At 34.5% G+C, this 21,464-nt stretch overlaps 4 protein-coding genes across 4 annotated transcripts; 3 read left to right on the top strand and 1 right to left on the bottom strand.

Annotated features, from left to right (window-relative positions):
- Positions 1–1,131: 1,131 nt before the first annotated feature.
- On the top strand, positions 1,132–3,724 carry Bm10505 (Uncharacterized protein; the record flags this gene model as incomplete). The annotated part of the gene is made up of 2 exons (XM_001898329.2): positions 1,132–1,189; positions 1,527–3,724. The coding sequence occupies 2 exons, from the start codon at positions 1,132–1,134 to the stop codon at positions 3,722–3,724; spliced, it is 2,256 nt and encodes a 751-aa protein (XP_001898364.2).
- A 797-nt stretch (positions 3,725–4,521) lies between these two features.
- Bm4001 (Uncharacterized protein) lies at positions 4,522–6,248 on the bottom strand (the record flags this gene model as incomplete). Its single annotated transcript, XM_043082200.1, has 4 exons — positions 4,522–4,671; positions 5,391–5,491; positions 5,787–5,949; positions 6,123–6,248. The coding sequence occupies 4 exons, from the start codon at positions 6,246–6,248 to the stop codon at positions 4,522–4,524; spliced, it is 540 nt and encodes a 179-aa protein (XP_042938134.1).
- A 1,590-nt stretch (positions 6,249–7,838) lies between these two features.
- Bm5576 (Protein kinase domain containing protein) lies at positions 7,839–10,664 on the top strand (the record flags this gene model as incomplete). Its single annotated transcript, XM_001898331.1, has 8 exons — positions 7,839–7,970; positions 8,141–8,310; positions 8,430–8,514; positions 9,094–9,276; positions 9,515–9,709; positions 9,954–10,069; positions 10,244–10,361; positions 10,542–10,664. 8 exons carry the CDS (start codon positions 7,839–7,841, stop codon positions 10,662–10,664), a joined length of 1,122 nt encoding a protein of 373 aa, XP_001898366.1.
- Positions 10,665–14,456: 3,792 nt separating this feature from the next.
- Positions 14,457–20,852, top strand: Bm10506 (Uncharacterized protein; the record flags this gene model as incomplete). The annotated part of the gene is made up of 18 exons (XM_043082199.1): positions 14,457–14,595; positions 14,956–15,116; positions 15,331–15,483; positions 15,672–15,792; positions 15,884–16,137; positions 16,357–16,512; positions 16,600–16,840; positions 16,973–17,046; positions 17,366–17,503; positions 17,708–17,878; positions 18,022–18,112; positions 18,194–18,315; positions 18,511–18,646; positions 18,856–19,055; positions 19,224–19,421; positions 19,735–20,022; positions 20,190–20,334; positions 20,617–20,852. The coding sequence occupies 18 exons, from the start codon at positions 14,457–14,459 to the stop codon at positions 20,850–20,852; spliced, it is 3,024 nt and encodes a 1,007-aa protein (XP_042938133.1).
- Positions 20,853–21,464: the final 612 nt, after the last annotated feature.

Below are 21,464 nucleotides of genomic sequence, written 5' to 3'. Positions count from 1 at the left end.
CGATGTGCCTACCTAGTGTTAAAAGAAAGATAGAAGACTGTTAACTCGAACTTTGACAAATTTTGTAAATAAATAATATACTGTTTAACAACTTTCAACATTTGATTTTAAAATATCTAGATTAATGCAGGACGCTTACTTGATGCACGTAAAATAAACAATGAATGCAAACAATCTAAATACATAATCAAACTTTGAGTAAACTTTTTTTTCCAGGCTTTGCAATTCATATCGGAAGTTAAGTGTGATAAAGCTTGCTTCAAACCTATATACATGTCTACGTACGTGTCAAATAAGCTACACGTGCTCCTAGTAGATCATTAAAGATTGAAATCTTCTTAAATTAGAAGTGGAAAAGAAAAATTCGATATTTACTACTTCTCAACGTCAATTATCTCTCGCTTCCTCTCCTTCACAACTTCTCCTAATTTCTCTCATCTTTTATTCCTCTTACTCTGTAATGCTCTCTCCTTCTACATTAAAAAATAACTGATAATTTAAAATAGCTCCAATCACATGTTATATAAACTGAAGAAATTTTAAGTATCATATTTTATAGCTAAGTTATAATAAATCTTTATGACATTCACTTCATAATAATATTTATTCATCAAATTTATAACAATTATTTTCTAAAGTTATCAAAAATTTTAAGTTTCTTAACTTTAAACATTATTTATCTGATTGATACATCCCAATATCTTCTTGCTTTCGATGGATAAATGTGCTTTTAAAAGTAATAATAATCAAATTTGTAGAATGAATTTGAAAAAGGATGAATGATTGAATGCTTTCCAATGCCATTTCTTCCTTCATTTTATTCCTTCTGCCATTAATTCCTTTCAAATTGTTAATAAATAGTTTCATAAAAGTAATGTTACAATAAAATAATAATGATGGATGATATGAAAGAGAGGAAAATTTTCCAGCTTTGTCATCGAAAATAACTCCCCCAGTTAGTATGTTCTATTTATTGAAAAAGTAAACCATCCTATTTTTCTCCCATCCATTCTCGCGCAATTGTCCTCATTCCAGGAGGAACAACATCTAATAATGTATATTTCTTATTAAATTATATAAACCATCTTGTCTGTTAAATTCGTCTGATATTTTTGCATCTATAAAAAGTGCATGCTGCCAGTTTACTATACATTCATCTTAATTAGCACTCTCATCGGATATACTTCCAGTGAGTTGATTTTGAACTATTTCAGGTTTTCCAGTTATCAAATTTATTGCATTGATCTGATTTTATATTTGAAAAAAGCAACAAAAATCTGTTGAACAACAAAAATACTTAATTAATTAAGTATGTTCATTATTTTAATATCAAACTTTTTTAAATGGTAAAGTGATTAAATTTTACTAACTTATCAGGAATTTATTATTCTTTAAAACTCATTAAATCTTTAACTTATTTATTAATTCTATTAACTTAAAGATATGGTCGTACTTGGATAACTAAAATTTAATTCACGTTTTTTATGAGCTCATCATATGTCACACCTAATAATAATTATTTCCAGGCGTTCAGGTTGGTGCAGAACCAAAGTTCAGTCCTCTAACACCGTATCAGACTGCGGATTCATTACCGCCACCGGTTTATGGTCTCTTGGAAGAACAATCAGATATTGATGCGACGCTTATAGACTCTAAATTAGCTGACAATGGAAGGAATTATTACGGTAGAAAAAATGGCGAGATTTCGAGATCACTTTCAAAAAAGAAATTGTCATCCGTGTTATCAAAAAATGCGCAATCGAAAAACTGGAAAGTACCACCTGGTGCTAAGCTTATCGGTTATAACGTGCAGATGATAGCGGGTTATATACCAACAACTTATCTCAATAACTATAAACAGAAAGATGATAAAGAAAGGTTGGAAGCACAAGATTCTGAAGAACCTTATTCGGAATATGTTCCGGGCTACAATATGAATACTATTAAGAATTATGACGTTAATCAGAAGAGTGAGGAAATGAATATGGCAAATGTTCAAGCGGATTTGCTGGAAGATGATACTGATGATGAGCTCCTGCATGCAAATTTTACTCTTATGGAGGACAGATTTCTCGAGAAGCGGGAAGAGTTTGTCAATACCGATGCTACTAGTACTACTGTCGGGGTGGCCGATCTTGATAGTTTCTTATGGCCAGTAGCTGAAACTGAAGCAAAACCTGAGGAACAGGAAGAAGAAAGCACATTTCCAGGTGAAGTGAATCGTAGTATCATAGAAAGTAATAAAAAAATTGGTGCTACTACTACTACTATTGGTCCCATCGAACACGATCTACCAGTCGTGCAAAAAAACACTGGTATTGCAACACCAGCAAAACTAGATTTCCGAGATAAAAGAGATCGATTACATGATCCTGTTTCGATATTCCAGTCAACCATAACAACGAGTAGTGCAAGAAGCACAGCATCAGCAAATGAAAGAGAAAGTCAGGAAAAATTTCAGTTTGTAATTCCACAAAAAGCAAACTCATCAATAAAAAACGGTCATGACGACGAAATGGTGAAAAATTCGGTTTCAGTCCTAGAAGTGCCTCCGTTGCAGGGTGGAACGAGAGAAACAAGAGAAGAAATCCATTTTTTCCAACAATTTACTCCACTAAAACTACAAATGAATCACACTGGTAGGCAAACTATACCGATGGTTAAAGAGCCATTAAAAATAAAGGTATCTCAGACATCTTCGGGTACATCACTACCAGTCAGTATACCAAAAACCACGGTTAATATTGGTTTAGTTGAGCAAAGCAGTATCAATAAGAATCAACCTGCAGTTGTCCAGATAACAGAACCAAATGAACAAGAACGAGCAGTAATGGATATCAAAGAACTATCAGATATTCACACTGCTAATTCCACAAATGCGCAGAGTTCGATATCAGATGCTGCTACTATGGCACGGACAATGACCGTTGATTCTTCTGAATTTGATGACGAAGACTACGATAAAATGAAACAAAATGGGGATGATAATAGTTTCCCGAAGCTTGAAAATCCAGACAAATTTTCAGAAATGCAAGCGGTCGATGAGCAAAGACATGAGATGAACGAGGAACGTGATCCTGAGAGTGATTCTAGAGACGTAAATGGCAATAATAGGCATCGGATCCCGTTGCAATCACCTGAGAACAATAGAAATGGCGGTGATGAGTGGTGGCCACAAAACAGTAGTGAAGATACCAATAGCAAAAATAAGGGAAACATCAGAGATGATTATGATGAGAAGGGTGATGACGATGATGATAATCGTGATGATGACAATGTTGATGATGTTAATGATGATGATAATGATGATTATGGTGATGGTGGTGAGAGTAGTTCGAAAATGATTGGAGAAAGTGACGACGAAATGTCACGGATGCAAGAGAATAGCGAGAAAAAACAAGGAAGAGTTGACACACCTATCTTTTCTCCGGAACAAATCCCGACCTTTGAGGAATGGTTATCCAGTTTACCGATACAACCTGCATTTCCATTCAGCGCCAGCAATGGTATACGGAATCAACCACCAGCTGAACCTATTCACTTTTCTTTTCCAAGACCATTTAGAGGAAGAAGTAAAGAAAAGGAAAAAGAACAACATTTAACTACAGATTCCAAAAAACAACAGAATGATCGAATATATGATTATGATGATTCGGAAAATGAGGACAAAGGTCAATTCCACGAACAGCGATTCACGTTACCAAGAAATGTGCCGTATGAATAAATTTCCGTAATCGAAGACTTAAATTTAAAATTTGCCTGTAGAAAATTCAAATAAATAATGCCTCATTTTAGCTTGCATAAACTTTGAGAACGATCGATTCAACGCTATATGCATTATTTCTATTTTATAAATCAAACGAAGATAATGCTTCTTCAAATTCAATGTATTTTTGAAATCATTTACTTTCGAATTCTTTTGTTTGTTCATAAATAATTAAATTGGTAATTCTGTTCTGTTGAATTTTTGTAGCTGAGCATGAAAGTTTTTTGATAAATGTTTTATTATAAACAAAATTACAAGTAAAAGATCAAATATATGAGAAGCCGAATGAGTATCCGACACATACATCATTTGACTTCTAAAAATAATAAATAGAATTGATGAAATTGACAATTTTTCAACCATTTAGAAATCATTTTAAAAAATCACTCATAATTTCAAACTATTATGAGAGAAAGCATCGATATAAATTTTATTGATAAGTGAAAATGGAACAAAACTTTCTTTTCGTTCCTTTCTTCTCTTTTTTTTTTTCTTTTCCATTAAATGATGGAACCATTCAATGAATGGAATCAAATATGACATCAATACTATTGTCAACTATAATAAGTTAGTTCTCAGTTATGAAATTCACAATTTTCATAAAATAGGTGCAGAAAAATTTTGTAATCAATAATAGACGAAGAATTATATCATCAAAATATTTTCATATTTACTGGAAATTTTCAATGAATCTTTTCCTAGTGAAAGAAAATGAAATTAATTGATGGAAATAGGAAACATTAGTTGACATTTATTTACATGCATAGCACACTATAAATGATAAAAAAAAATATAAGGATGACAGTGACAGAATGAAGTTTCGCAGTACCAGCATTGCAAAGATATCCGTTACAAGCATACAAAATACCCTCTGCACGCTCAATTTTGGTATCCATCAATTGAATCTGAAAATAGCTTCAAAATTTTTTAATTGCAATCATTTAAAAGTGATATTTCAATGAGTTAAAAGAAGAACAAATGACATTTTCAATCAATTTGCTCCTGCAACAATCATTTCAAATAATCCAATAATTCAATAAATCAATCTGTTACTTAATTAAAAAAAATGAAATGTCATGATAATTTATCCATCTCTTATAACTATAATATTTTCTTCGGAAAACAATTATCAATTTTAGTAAAAATCCAAATGAGATAATGAAACGACTGGTAATTTTGTTCCCTGAACTGAAATTAACACTGGAGTTTTTAAATAACTGCCCCCTACAAACTTCTATTTCAATAAACTTTTTGGATTTTTTATTGCGGCTTGAAAGTATTGTACAACAAGTCTAATTTGTGTTCTTATTTTTGCTGCTTTTCTTTTGATCTCATCAATATGACCATAATATGATCTTAAAAGCCAAAAGCATAAAAAAAATAATTAAAAGTTATGATGGTATGGCTAAATGTTGTATGCTGTAGAACTTGAATATTTGAATTGAAAGTATTCTAATAATAGGAAACAATGTTACAATATTCTGAAAGAAAACTTCAAATATTGAATAATTGGGTATATTTTGAATTTATAAACGCCTGAAATTGTCTGCTTTAAACTACCACCGAATATACAGTTTCCTTTTTTCCTTTGCTAATGAGTGTTCTTTAGATGATTATCGCCAACCTTTGTACTACCTTCCTGAATTATTCTTCTGAATGTACTCCTATCCATATCCATCCACATAGCTCGACTCCAACAATCACGAACTATTGTAGGACTCTGTCCTGTAATGCTCTTATACACTGAAAAAATCATTTGCAAAGTTTCAATTTGACTTAACCTTGATTTCAGCTTAGTTTTAAACTTAGAACAAGTCAGATCTGCTAATTATCATATTCGCTTCTCCATCTAGATTGGCATGCACAAATATGTTATTATAAGGAAATCTCGAGCGGATTTTGGTATTTTGATAAAACACACAAACTATCAGCATTGTTAAGGACTTTTAACTTTATTGGATGTTGCTAGGTTATTGGCAATATACTTGGCATTTGATGCTTAAGAAAGTAAATAATATACCACAAATTTCATGGCCAAATGATGGACTGAGAATAACGAGTTTGACGCACACACTTCGGTGACACGATACCACTGGCAGTGACTTTTTGACTCTATCACATGACTCATTTGCGAAATAAGGCAATTGCCGCAAGTAATGCATATGATTGGAACTATCTTGTGGCTTTAAATAAAAATCATTGTAAGATTGGCAGATTTAGTCTTAGAGTTAATCTTTGCTATACGTAAAAGTCTTTGAGTTCATCAAATCTCAGAAATATTTGATTGCCATCACAATCGAATTTCGTTTATGGCAAAAAAGAAGGAATATGCTAGGATGCAATGATAAGTTCTAACCCAGCGTTTAAGGATGTTTTCTGATGAGCAACTGTAGCATTTCCCTGGAAGCAGTGACGGTAACTCTCTGCTGGCTTTACCGTACTCTAACAGTTGAAGAAGTAGTACTGTAATATGCAGGTACATTCAGAGCACGAAAGCTCGCGATCGATGCCAAAGCCAAAGCCAAGGAAGCATTATTCTACAGATGCATTTATTATTATTTTACAGGCATACTATATTATATTTTTAATTCTCCAAATATTCCAAATTGAGCTTTTTGATATCTTTTTAGAGCCTAGGCTCCAGTCCAAAACTTTAAAGTCGATGAAATGATATTTAGGCAAGAAAAAGAAATTAAAAAAAAAAAAATAATAATAAGAAAAATGAACGAATAAAACGGACAAGAAAAGAAACAACAAGACAGAAAAATGAGAAAGGATTACTATTTTGATTAATAACTATCGTTTAAGCTTCTTCTCGTCAAATGCTTAAGGTTGTTTAGCATCAGTCAATTGTTAACCTAAGCTTGAAGCAAAAGCAATAGCTATGATAAGTACACTTCACCTTAACGTTATCACTATCATTATCATTTTTGTTATCCTATTTTGAATATCTCAGCTTTTTTTTTAAATTTTGCTGTATTTATACCTACCGAATGTTTTTATGTTTTTATATTTGAAAGATGAAATGAAGGTATGATTGAAATAGATGAACACAACACACAACCATCGAAAAGTACACTAATAGTTCAAAAGAGCTTTAAATGTGTGATCTAGACAAGACAAATCAGCACAGAAAATGAGATGAAATTAAATGAGTCCAAAATGTTTTCTTTTGCTTGTCAAGCCTTAATCGATAATTTTAGTCTATTTACATTCCTTTTGCAGGTGCAATAGACTGATTCATATTTGTATAATTATCATTTCTGTTAAAAATTTAAAAAAAAAAAAAAAAAAAACAAGGAAATTTAGCATATAATTCAGATGAAAAGAGGCATAAAAAGAAGAAAAGAAGCATGTTAAGCCATTTAAAAGAAAAAAGCTAAGAAAGCGAAATGGTAAGTGCAAAGATTTGAAAGTCTCGAGATTAAGAAATTAAAGGAAATAGAAGAAAGGAGGTAGTAGGAATAAAGATAGAATGGAAATGTGACATGCACGTGCTCCTACCTATTCTCTAATTTAAGTTCCACTTATACTTATGCGACATACACTTTGCATTTAAGAAATTATCCATCCATAGAAAACACACATACACATACATACACACATACACATACACACACATTTATTGATAAATTTGCACAATGATATTCTTGTTTGAAGTGCTGATCAATATACATTACTGGATAATTATATCCGAGAAACATCCACTTATATCCAAATTCTATCTTTGTAAAGTGAATAAAGAGAAGTCAAGAAAAAATTATCATTGTTATCACCAAGGATAGCATTAAAGTGCTATCTAATGATGATTATGTGATCACTTAATTATAGTTTTAACATATAAAAGATTAAGTTCATTAGTTTTTGACATATTACAAAGGAGATTTTCGATCTTTATCAAATCTTTTAAATAATATGCAAATATTGTTAGTATAAAAAGAGTTGAAGGAAACGAGTAAATATTATTTTGTAATTGATAGAATATTCGGCTGGTGAGTGTGTTGTGGTGTGTATTATTCCTTGATAACTCTTTTGCGAGGAATCGAAAAAAGAGGATATTGTGATTGTTCTGATGGGAGATTTAAATTTGAAACCAAAAATTAGAATTGGTGCTGTGATCGCAGAGCAATGGACAATTAAAAAGAAATTGGGTGAAGGCAGCTGTGGTACTGTTTTCCTATTGGCCAACATTTCAAACCCGAAAGTATGAGTTAACCAGCCTATTGTTTTTAGATTCATTTAAATTTTCTTGAGATAAAAAAAGAACGCAAAACTTAAGAAATTCAGGGTTTCATTATTCAACGATAAATTTGATGCAGTGTTATACAAAGAAGCCAAGATCTTATTATATCGAATTTGCATCTAAATTTTCAGGCTCATGCAGCAATGAAAGTGGAACCACTAATGATGAATAGTAATGATGAGATACTGAAAATGGAAGTATTCGTGTTGAAAAAAATGCAAAAATCGAAACACGCTTGCCGGTTATTTTGTGCAGGCCGTACAAGCACTTTTAATTATATGATAATGTCACTTCTCGGAAAGTAAGCACGTCCACGTCAACACGTGAGCTACTAATTACAAACCTTTTCAGCATAATTATAAACCTTTCAATCAAATAACATTCAATGGAATAATCAAAACGCTTTTTGATGTTTTGTAGAAATCTCAGTGATTTACGATATATGATGCCTTCGAGACGTTTCACTACAAGCACAAGCCTAAGATTAGGCAAACAAGGATTACAAGTATGCTTTCTGGCTTAGCTATGATTAAAACACTGGTATAGAGGTGAAATGATCAGTTTAACCTGCTATGATATTCTAAGATATGTTTCTCTTTTAGCAAGAGACAATTTGAACTCTCGAGGTAGGTTAATTTGTCCTTGCATATTTTTGCTATTCCACAATACTAGTAATGATAATATAGTAATCACTAGGATTACGATCATTGATTTAATTAGCATTCCCATCAGTTTTACGGAACAGGGCTGAAACTATCATAAGCAATCACTGAAGGCTAAACACAGAAACCCACCTAATCCCTGATCTAACCTAAAATGGCACCTCGAGAGTTATTGAAGGTAATTCAGTTCTTATGACAAGTTCTTGTACCATTACTTATTTCCCATTGATTAAAGAAATAAAAGAATCAGTGAAGCTTATCAAACCTGAAAACCACTTGTTTTGATTGTAATTTTCTATTTATTTATGCTTAAATGCTAGTAATTATGGGAAAGACATTACTTCATATTTGTCACTGCTTCTGCCTTAATGTCCAATATGACTAGCATATTCTCAGATTTTCTAATTTAGCAATTATTTTAGGCTCTGAAAGATTTGCACACTACTGGATTTATACATCGTGATGTGAAACCGCTCAATCTTTCCCTCGGATCAACACCGTCTACAAAACGAATTCTATTCTTATTTGATTTTGGCTTATCACGACAAATTTTTCTACCGGTACAAGGAACAAATGAAATGAAACTTCGAGAGCCAAGAAAAAAAGTTTATAAGACTTCTTCTTAAAACCAAAAAAAATTCATTAAATTAAAGAGATGCTTTTGTATTTTGTCAATAACATCTCAAGGAAACAATCAATTAACCTCCGATCTTCAACAAAATGATATATAGAAATGTTGGAATAATAGCTTAGTTTGAACAATTTGAAATTTATGATACTAATTGAAAGACATTGATGGCATTCATTTCTTTTTCTTTCACATTAATGAAACCAATTTTTCAGGTAACTTTTAGAGGTACCGTTCGTTATTGTTCCATTAATGTACACCAACATAAAGAACAAGGTAGACATGACGATTTGATATCATTGATATATACCATTGTTGAGCTTATCACTGGTGAATTACCTTGGCGAGGACTGAATCGACGTGAGTGTGCCACTGTCAAAGCAAGCATACCAGACAAAAAACTTTTCAACGTAAATTTTCACTATTTAAAGCTGGAGAAAGTGATTGTAATTTCAATGTCACCAATTGATGATAATTGTCATCTTATGAATGCACAGCTTCTATTCATCATTTCAAAATTTTATTTCCTAATTCTAGTAAACGCAAAAAAAATTTTTTTGGGTGACTTGGAAAGCATTATAGTAGTATGATGGCTTTGTATTCTGAATCCATAACAACTATATTGTATTCAAAAAAGAAACTGACTGTTTATAGCAATGTCCTGGAAATTTCACAACAATTTATACATATCTAAAGGGACTTGAATATAACGATTTGCCGAATTATGAATTTATCGTTAAAAAATTTGATGATACTTTATCAAGCAAAAAGTATGAATTAAAAATAAAATTTGCAAATAGTTGCACTGAAACATCTTAGACAAAAAGTTCAGCTGTGGAACGAACCATATGTCATATCTTAGATCGAAATCACAGATCTGAATTTGAAAATAATTGGAAGAGATGAGTTAGTCAAACTTCTAGACACTCTTTTCTTTTTTATAGCATCAAAGATGAATCACCATATGATTGGGAAAGCGGTGGGCGCTATTTTGATGATGTAGCTGGTAAAGTGATGCCTAAAAGACATAGAAATCCGGATGAACAAGTGGAGAAAGACTCGGTCTGCTGCTTTCCGGAAAATCATTCTTCTTTTGATTGTTATAAATTTAAAAAGAGACTGGCAGAACTCACTTGAATAACAATGCTTTAGAGTCTTCTTTACTCTTAGATGGGCCTTACATCATTGATGGCCAATAGATAGGTGCAGAGAAGTGCTCACTCTCGAGAACTTTATTTTTAGTCATCAACAGTGAAGGAAGAAGTACCATCAACGGAGGAAGGACCATCAACAGAGGGAGGTGATTCGGAGATGATGGGAATTGATAAAGAAAATACTCTCGAAGATTTACAGGACATTAAATAAAATTAAAAAAATTAAATAAAATCATTTTTCGTTCTATGTCAACCAAAAAAAAAAAAAAAAATGTTATATGTAAAGTTTGATTCTAGAAAAAAAAAGAATAAACAATAACGTTTTGTTAACAATAAAAGGGTTACTGAGGAAGGCTAGCTTGCAATAGGTATCATTTAATAATAATGTATGTAATTAACCGTAAATAGTAAATAACATATCACTGCAATCTCAACCTGTAGCATTTGGAAATTGATTAGCTTTGAAATATTTATGCATTGACAATTCCATCTCCAACAAATAATGTTTAAAAAACTTTTTGCGATGAGAAAGATTTATTGATTAAGTGCACTATAGCAGTTGATCGCTACGGATGATGTAAATGTGATACTAATTACAGAGGTTATAATTAGGTTTATTATTGTTATTGTTTTGACAATCAACAAATAACACTGAGTAAATGATAGCAATGACATTCTGTGAATTACTCATTCAGTGAGCTTAATTTTACTTTTGTATAACAAAATGATAGCGATATCAGCTTATCAGTAATTAAAGATATTTAAAAGTAGGTGGGATAGAATCATTTGCAAGATGCACCTGAATTAAAAGCATCGATAGCTAATAATTAGAAAAACACTTCTTGATCAAATAATTTTATTGATAAAATTATCTGAGCTATCATTTATGGACTACCCTCTGGAATTTCTATATAGACCAAAACTGATAAACTGTTCATTACAGTAATACTTTATAGTCTAGTTTACTGCTTAGTATTCTCATCAGATTCATAGTACAGAACACTCTGTCCCTGATGCTAATACTGTTATGGCCTGGTGAATGTTATGGCCTAGTGATATTGTGCGAATATTTTGTCAACAAAATGTGATTAGCGAATTCAGCACTGCGCACTTGCCCACTTTTTTCATACCTGCGATAGTATCATTTCTGCTTTGACCTCTCTCTCCCTCTTTCCTTCCAAGCTTTGTCTTTGTTTCAGATGCGTAAGTTAGTTGCTCGTTGACTTTTGTGAGATAATTCAATTTGCTACTTGTTCAATGAGAAATAAACAACCCGAATATGTTCTCGGGAAAAGCTTTAACTGCTAGTAGAAGTGTCCATCATCAATTCTCCATAAATTGCTAATCTAGAGACCACTGACAATATGAAACTTTTTTTTTGCAAATTTTTGGCGAATTTCTGGTTCGATTCTCTTTTTGAAGACGGCAATTGGAAGGACTGCTTGAAGTTATGTACACATTTATTACTCTCTCGAAGCTACCCTAACACTACGGGAATGTTTATTTTGTCACGTGCCCTTGACTACTACTCCCTCCACGAGGATCAGCGAAAGCGCGAAGGTCACATGCACATTGATGGATGTGGGCGGCTAGATGATATGTATGTATGTGGTGATGGACAGATGCATAGCAATTCGTATGATCTGTTGCCTATGATAAGTGGAGGGAAAGTGTCGCACGTCTATACACGTCATTTATGTCGCATGACCGACCATCACAGTACACCCCTTGGATGACATAGCACAGTGAGTCATTTACTAGCAAAGGTCAACTGTGCTTCAGTGTATTCAAATAGTCCTTGCAGAGCAATAAATGTACGTCAATCAATCATTTAGCAACACACACACATAAGATCGATTGAACAGCAGCTGAATCTCGCGTACGTGTAGGTGTGGGCGTACTGAATGTCTGTCTATAACACGACACATACATCAGCTAAGCATGTCACCGACAACATATGCCAGGAACATGCAGAGAGCAGACCAATGTGCTGCAAACATAAACATCAGATAGGCAGACAGACAGACAGACACACACACACACACTCAAATCGCCTCTGCAGCAGCGGCAGCGGCTGAGACAGAGTGTGCTGATGTCGTAGGCGCTCACTATTTACATCTCCTGCACATAATCTCAGTTGTGTGTATGTGTGTGTGTGCGTGTGTGTGTACGTGTGTGTGACGGCCAGTGCATCGGTGGGTGATATGCTGGAGTACTTCACTGACCCAGTATTGATTATGTATCGGGGTATATCAGGTTACAGTAGTCTGTCACTGCTCTATTTTCAGTCTTTGCTGTGTTGCATATGAACTGTGTAAAACGTGTAATTATTGTATGTGACGTGTTTCATTTGCAGTTGAATGATTGCAGCCGTGTCCATCTTCTGATTCGATCACTTTTCCTTATTATTTGTCGGTATTCCTTCTACTTCATATTTTTCTCTATCTTACAAGGTTTATTTGATGAGTGATAAAATTATACTGCTCGGTTTTTACGGTTGCTATTGACTGGTAAAAGGGAAAAGTGGTTCTTCATGTTTTCCACCCTTCTATTTCATTCCAAATTTAATTCATTACTCTTTATTAGTTTTAATTCGGCATATTACATCAGTGTTTTCCTGTGTTGATATAAAAGTGAATGGAAATGTAAATGTGTTTAGATAATACTGTCATGCTGTTTACATCTGTTATCAGTGATTTGTCGCAGTGCTAGTTAACTGTTAATTCATTGTCTCGTATACAGATACGTACTATACGTAGTGTCCTGTCTTGCACTCTAGCTACAACTGCGGTTGCAGTAATTTATCAGTCTATCTGTTGTCAAATTACTGACCAATATCGAAGTAAACCATTATGAAATATATGTGGGAAAAACGTAGGAGGAGCAGGAGTTGAGTCTTTTCCTTTTTCTCAACAGGATTTTAAATATTTAAACATTTATTTCAAAAAAAATCATTCCATGCATTATTTCATATTCATATGATATGACTTACGTCTCGCAACAATCTGTAGTTCAGGTTATATCTGGCAAAAAAAGTTATGCGTAAGAGATGAATATTTCTGCATGTATGGTAAAATGAGAGAAGCCAAAAGTTGGGAAAGAAGTTCTTTTCTAACTTCTGCAGAAAGAGGTCTCAATCTCAAATCTACCCTATAGAGGAAATAATAGAGAAAAACATTCAGGGAAACATCATAACAAGTGAAAATAGTAAGAACTATGAAGTGTAGTGGGAGTAATATCATGGCGGGGAGGTGTGTTGTACTGATGGGACGGAAAAAAGTATTGTTAGAATGACTGTATTGGATGATTTTTGGTTCAGTTTTTCAGCTCCATACAATTACTTCTACTCCATTTCTTAAGTCTTACAAAGTCGACTTTCCTGTCTGTGTTTGCCATTGTCATTGATTGCCTCAACTTATCCAATCGATAGGTAGTTTTCGTATGTCACTCGTTATTTGACCTGACCTCTTCAGTCAGTAACAGTTTTCTTGCTGTGTCGCTTTATCTTGAACATATCGCAGTATCTGGAAAACAGACCATGTCATAATTACTGTTGCATTCCCTCCAAATTGTAGCCCTTCAGATTGTTTTCGCAATAATTCAAAGAAGAGAAAAAGGGTTTAGTTTCTATGTTTTAAGATTTTACTCTTTTTTTTCTGGAATTTTGTATTTTCCTCTTGCAGATAATTTCTACTCACTGTTTATCCATATAAGTAACATGTCTCATCTTCGTACTGGTGTTTCTTAGTATTTTTGCAATGATTTGAGTGAAAGTAATTTAGGGTTGAGTCTCTTTGTTCGCATTGATTTTATTTATCTTAAGTGCTTCGTTTAGCAATTTAGGGGACAGGAACTGTAGTTGAATCCTTGGAACTGCATTTTCCGTTATTGTACTGTCACCTATTTGTCAATAAACTCCATTATTTTTAGGTTTAATAACAGATACAGTAAAATTATACACGCACGTGAAGCTAAAACTCTCACATTTTTGGCAGCTCAACAAATGTGGCCTGGTGGAAGTGGTAGCAGCATTAGAAATTCGAACGCTCCTGCTGCAATGTCTAGTTCCAGTGGCGGCAATGGTAATTCATCGACTGGTTCTGGCAGTGGTACTGCTACAGGATCTCAGCCATCATTTAGTGGTTAGTGTACATCGATCTCTTTACCTATAAAATCTGCTCTAATGAGGATTAATGTGTAGGGGGATATCGTTATGTTGAACTCTGCTTCAGAATTATATTTTTATTTATTGATTATTACTACAAATGAATTGACTTTGTACCTAGAAATATTAGCGGGACTCGTGAGTTTGTTTAATCATTTTAATTGACCGAACTACTGGTGTGTTTAATCATTTTAATTGACCGAACTACTGGTGTGTTTATGATGAGCTTGATGAGCCAAATATATTAAAAAAAATTTGTTAATACTTTGTGGTTTGTATTTTGTGACACCACTATGATGATATGATGAAAACCATTTAATTTTTAAATGATTTGTAGGTGTACGGGTAAAGGATCAACATGGAGGCGTAGGGAATCAACAGCGTTGGCTTGATCATCACCAAACACAGCAATGGAATACACAAAGTGCACAATGGGGACCACATGTTGCGAGTGGTCCAAGTCCAGCCCATCCATGGCCACTCTCAGCTGCTGCACAAGTAATATACCGTTCAAGCTCAATACTAAAGCACATAATAGTACTGGATTCATGAGCTCCAACTGCTCGAGCGTTAAAGCTTGTTAATCCTAGTGGATGAAAATTAATGCTACAAGTGTCGAGCTGGTCTTTAAACCATAGATTTTTTTTTTTGTTAATATTGATATTATCACTGTATATTTGATCTTGAGCTTTATATAAATTGCTTATTACAGTGGCCAGGCACACCGTCACCAAATACAGGAACAGGTGCTTCTACATATGCCGAACATGCAAAGAAAAATATGGTCGGACGTAGTGGTCAAGGCCAAGTGCAGGGACGATACGACCAACAACAGCAGCAGTGGAACCAAGTAAAAGTAGATCAGGTGATTTAAAGAAGGAATTGATAATTTAATTTGTTAGATCTTTTGTTTCCACTTCAAAAAGTCAGTTGTTGTCTTCAAGAAATACTGTTATTTCCAGACTTAGTTCTAAGAAAGATCTAAAAATCTTTTTTTAGAAATGATAGTCAAGTTAAGGTACATTCATTTGTTATTAGTTGGTATTTGTTCAGCAAACTCCTTGGGATACGAGTAGTTTGGCAGGCTTTGGCAATATACATGCTACCACTGATGCGAAAATATCAGCGACGGAATGGGGATCAGCCGCAGCAGCGAATACACGTTGGGCTCCACGTAGGTGTTCCATTTATCACTTTAAATTTGCTTTATTCATTTGCACATTAAGATCTATTAAAATCAAGTATATAAAATCTTTTCTTTGCAGCCGTTACTCAGTGGCCAGTACATGCCGCAGCTACATCAAGCACTACGGGCCCCGACTGGGCTACGGCTGCAGCAGTTGTAGCTGCTGCGGCAGTGGCACATCATCGTCACGATGCAGCAACACCGTGGACCAACACTACATTAGCGGCTCATCCTGCAGCTGCAGCACTGCCGCCGCAAGTAGGGGCAGCTTGGGGTCAAAATCCGACACTTCAGCAACCATCAGCTTCTGCATTACCAAATCTCAATGAGCAGGTTTATTATTTTAAGCAATTTACGAGAAAAAATTTTCAATTTTTTTTTGTATGTTTTCTTTGCAAATTGAATTTTGTTTGTGTGGCTTATAATTTTTAAAGCTCGTACTATTTTCTCAAAAATTTTTCTATTCTCCCTTCATTCTATCCAGCTCTCATAAATATGCACCCTAAAATCATTGGAGCTCATTGCTCCAGTGTCTCAAAATTTCTTTTGCAGTATGACCCAAATCCTCAAACGCCTGGTCCGTGGGTTGCCCCACAACCGCAGGAAATGAATAACGATATGATGTGGCACGATCCAAACCCAAAGCAAAAGAAGGTGCAACGTGATACTGGTACTGCCATTTGGGGTGACCCAAGTCAACAACCTGTAGTGAGTTTGAAAATTCTTTGCGTTTTACGATTCTTAATATTGAAGTTACTTCCTGTTGCATTTCTTCGACGTAAATGTTTGGTGCAGGAAATAAAACGTTGGAAAGATGCTGAGGTGGATGATTATTCCCACATACAAAGTGCAATACCGAGCGGCGGTGACTGGAACATCATTGCAATATCATCAAACGGTAGTACCGTTTGTACGGGCGTCAACGGTGCCATAATGGGTGGTCCCGGTATAGGACATGCAACGAGTTCCTGCTGTTCAGCAACTGGAACAAACGTTTCAACTCCAACTACAACTGGTAATGGACCGTGGCCAGATGGTAAGAGTTTGCTACTTGAATTTACAGAATTTTTTATTTGCATTTTTGATATCTGAGAAGTTCTCGGACTAGCATCTCATTTGCACCGCCTTATTCAATTTGTATCTTTTCTCCAAATATGTGTTTCTATAGGTTCTCATCCAGAGCCTTCGTCATCGGGACACCAAGAACGATGGCAGCAACAGCCCAGTGCATGGGGTGATAAGGTTAATGTTTTATATGTTCAATAATTTTCTCAAACTTCGCTTATTTTCAGTTTTCTTTCAACTGTTTTGAATTTTGTGATTTTCCAGCTTGATATTTTCGATAATGTCGGTGATAACCACCATCTACCAGATCTTTTAATGATTTGTGACATAAATTCATGAATTACTTTCTGTTGCGAATGTTTGTGACTTTTATTCTTTAATTTTAAAAGAATTGGTTGTCATTGTTTTATCGCACCCGATACCCTCGAATTATTGAGAGGATGAGGAAGAAAAGCATGTCAGTTTTGATTTTACAGACTTCAATATTTCTTTTCAGGTATCTGGGCCTCCTTCTGTAGGTGGCATTGGAATGCATGGTTTACTAGATAATGCAGTGATTCGACCTGATATTGGAAGTGGTGGTATTGCAGGAACAGCACCGTACACTTCACTTACACAACAGATTGCTGATCGGGTATGATTTAAGTCAGTTGCTCTTAGGAAACATTTGATTGTCACAATTATGCATTATGCAAGTAATACTGAACAACGTTTTAGCAATAGCATTACCTGGTGTTTTCATCTGAAGAAATTCTTATGATCACTTTCACCCAAAAATGCCTCATTACAATCACTTTTCAAACAATTTTTTACATTTGTTCATTTAAAATTTTTACAGATCCGTATCGCAGTTAATAAAGGCCTAATAGATGTTTCGATGCTTAATCGTCCATTGCCGCAGAGTGCCCTGGTTATCTTAAACGCTCTTCTTCAAAAGTTCCCTAAGCTTGAGCAAGCTCAGCAAGAATATCAGCAAGTTATGCGCGCAATGAGTAGTCCAGCACAGAAGGTGGGAGTACATTTATAAACATTTCTTATTGCAGATGAAATCATTCTATGTATCACATATTTAGTCTATATGGCGAAAGATTAACAAACATTCAAGGTAAAGCTGCTAATTCTATGCAATAAAATATGACAATCAAATTTTAGGTTGAATCGGAACGTTTAGCAGTGGAAATAAACGGTTTACAGAATGAAATTGTGCAGCTGCGGAATTCAATAAATGAACAATTATTGAAAGGTTGGAAGCTCAATTATTAATCCTCGTGTGTATTTTTTAGTCAAGTAAATTCCTTCTGTGACCTATTTTAATCTTTTTCAGTTCGTTCAAATGCTCTAATTAATGGCACTTTAGCGCCTGTGCAGCAGCAAGATGGACAGAGCCGTCTACAGCAGTGGAAACAGGCGAATGCAACGAATGCGCAAGACTGCAACAGTGAAAAGGTTAGTTAGTAAATGTTTGTGAAATTTACGAGAAAAAAATTTTTTAGTTCGAGCTTTATTTTCAGTACAGTTAGTATTGATTATCTATACTTGCATACAATCTCATTACAATCAAAGGTTCATATGATGATTTTCTTTTAACAGCTTTGTTCTGAAGCCCAATATAGTTCTATATCAATAAAGCGACTTTTCTAGATGTGTGCACCTTCATCAGATCCGAACGTTTCGGGTCTCATTACTGGCACACAGTTATTGACAATAGACGGAAAAATTGACTGGAAAGTTGGTAGTCTGGATTGGTCGCCGCCACCGTCCGGAACTGGTGATAAAGGTAATAAATGAGTGTATTTTTAATTTATTTTTCGTGCTCTAGTCATCAAGAAACATAACAATTGTAATCGGTATAATGTTTTCTTATCTACCAAAAGGATATGATGTATATGAAAACTTATACATCCTATCTCTTCATTTGGTTGTCAAACGGACTAGGAAGGATATCCGACGAAATATTGATAATCTTGATCATTTGCGTATTTGCAGCTGCCGATATCACTGATAAAGATGATCCAAGCAGTTCCAATGAGAAACAACACCAAGGAGCATCGTCATCAACTAATCAGTCTTGTAATGGTACTCCAACACCCCAGCAGAGTCAGACACAAGCTCAAATGGCTTCAGTCGATGATGGACCGCAGGAATTTGTTCCGGGGAAGAAATGGGAATGGAGAGATCCCAATAAGGTAGAATTCCATTTTTGCTTAAAATAATTTTGCAAACTAAAGCCCAAAAACTAAACATTGATGTCTTTTCCTACTCTGGAATTGGACCCGTTCATTATTATTTTAGTATCTTTGATGTGCTGTTATTTTCAATGACTTCTTTCTGAAGTTCCCATTCATTGTTTTTAGGTAGCAGAAGACCCGAATGCAACTCCAGGTACATGTAAACCAAATCCACTGCTGACAACGGGCTCCGCCGCTCAACCTTTTTATTTATATGGTAGTAGTGCTAATAACAGCTCACCACAAGGTAGCGCGATTACTAATTCATCGAGTGCTGTAACTACAACAGCTAATTATTTAAATGATCTGCAGACTATTAACAGGGTAAATTATTTTTGCACCATCATTTTATTGTTTAATGTGTATGTTTGTTCTTAATATGTTATGTTTCCACATAGAATCCATAATTCTGTTGTCCGGCAGTAATAGAATTAGCGAGAAAAATCCAATGATTCGATTAAAAAATATCTGACAGTATAACGTAATTGAGGTCTGGATCTATCTTTTATTGCACTGTTTTCTTCAGCCAATTTTAAATCTTTTTCAATATATCTCCTTTAATAATTTTAAATTGTTCCAAGTTTGAAACAGTATTCTTCCTTTGTGTTTTTATTTTGTTAAGCAACTATTGTTTTAGAGTCCAAGTGCTGGTTACTTAGGATGGAACAGTGGTACTGCTAACCCAGCTGCTTTTGCTGCCAGTGACATGTGGCCCTCAGTGACTACAGGTACCGCTGCTGTCCGACAGTCTCGTATTGCATCTGGGTTAACAGGAATCGGGCCATTTGGACATACAGCAGTACGAGGTGGACCCGTAGGTAGCTCTGGACTAAGTGTAGGGCCTTATCAGCGTTCCAATTTAAGTCCGTTTGGTCTTCAACAACCGCAGCAGCATCAGTGGGTTTTCGTGCAACTACATGGAGTGGTAAGTTAATTGTTTATGGATATATATCTGTTTAATTAATATATAGCAATGCAATGTTTTGTGATGTTTTTCTTCATAATGCCTTATTTTTATCAAAACTACCTTCCGGATACATATCTCTATTCATATGCAGATTCCTTACTTATTCGTCGGTCCCTAATTTTCAGAACGAGAAACAAATACAAATGTTATGCCAGAAAGTGGGCCAAGTAGTGCATGCATTTTGTCCACATGGTGCTCCATTTCTGTGTGTTAAATTCATGGAGCCTGCTGAGGAAATTATTCGACGGATGAAAACAGAAGCACCATTTTGTAAATAATTTGTTTTGAAATTCTGTCCTTAACTACGTTAGAAGCTTTAAATTCAGTATAGATTTTTTCTTTTTTGAGAAATAAGTTGATCAAGAATTTATTTATTTAGTTATTAAGTTATTAAATTGATTTAGCACAAAAAACTATTTGGCCTTTCTTGCTAAGTTTTACTTCGAACTTAAAAGCTTGACTGCCATATTCCCTTAATCCTTAATGCTTATTGTTTGAATCATTCAGTGAAGCTCTTAGTTGTTTACTTAAGAAAGAAAAGTAGTTTTACAGTGCAAGTAAAAACTGTGACAGAATCGGAAATGGATCGATTACTAAAACCACGGGCTGCACTGTCATATGGTGGCCCTTTGGGAGCGACTGGAACAACAACGGAACAATGGATGTTTAGTGCCGGTACGGTTGCAACATTACTACCAAACTGTGCTTCTAATAATAATGATGCACTACCACAGCAACCTCCTTTTCATGCAGCTGATACAGCTAGTGATCTTTCACGGCCCTTTTAATATGAAGAAAGGTAATATCTTTCGTTGGTACGACATACTACGGTAAGAATTTTGTGAAGTTAATGTGTTCTAATGGGTTGCGACACTCAGAACGATATTCTTAGTTTTGTGCTTCTTGAGATTTATTTGCTTGTTGATTTGATTACCGCTCTGTGTACTATTTATGTGTGAGGTTTTAACGTAATAATGTGCCACTGATTTACGATAATTGCGTTCTTTTGCAAAAAGTACACGAAGCGAATGTTTGAAAATACATATGTGATCTATTGCATTTTTGTGTCAGATCTTCGCTCTCATGTCCATGTTTAGTCAATTTATAATTCTGTAAAATAGTGCACTAACAAATTTTAATTTTCTAAAGTCTTTTTAAGGCACAGTTACTGATATGTTGTAAAATACGTTTCTTATTTATTGCATTGTATGTGTTGCGCAGTAATACACTCAATCATTCTTCTGTTGTCATTATAGAAGAATGGATTAATGGTCTCCCACTCAATAATAGATCGTAATAAATACGAAATATATGAGTTGCTGAATTTAGTGCAAGAATGCTATGTGCTACGGTGTATTCCCGTACTTTTAATACTCTCATTATCTTTGTTCTTTTCCATC

The sequence above is a fragment of the Brugia malayi genome (assembly GCF_000002995.4).
Source record: "Brugia malayi strain FR3 genome assembly, contig: Bm_v4_Chr4_scaffold_001, whole genome shotgun sequence".
Taxonomy (NCBI): Eukaryota; Metazoa; Nematoda; class Chromadorea; order Rhabditida; family Onchocercidae; genus Brugia; species Brugia malayi.
The sequence above is the reverse complement of the archived record's forward strand: the minus strand, read 5'-3'. Positions and strand labels throughout refer to the sequence as shown.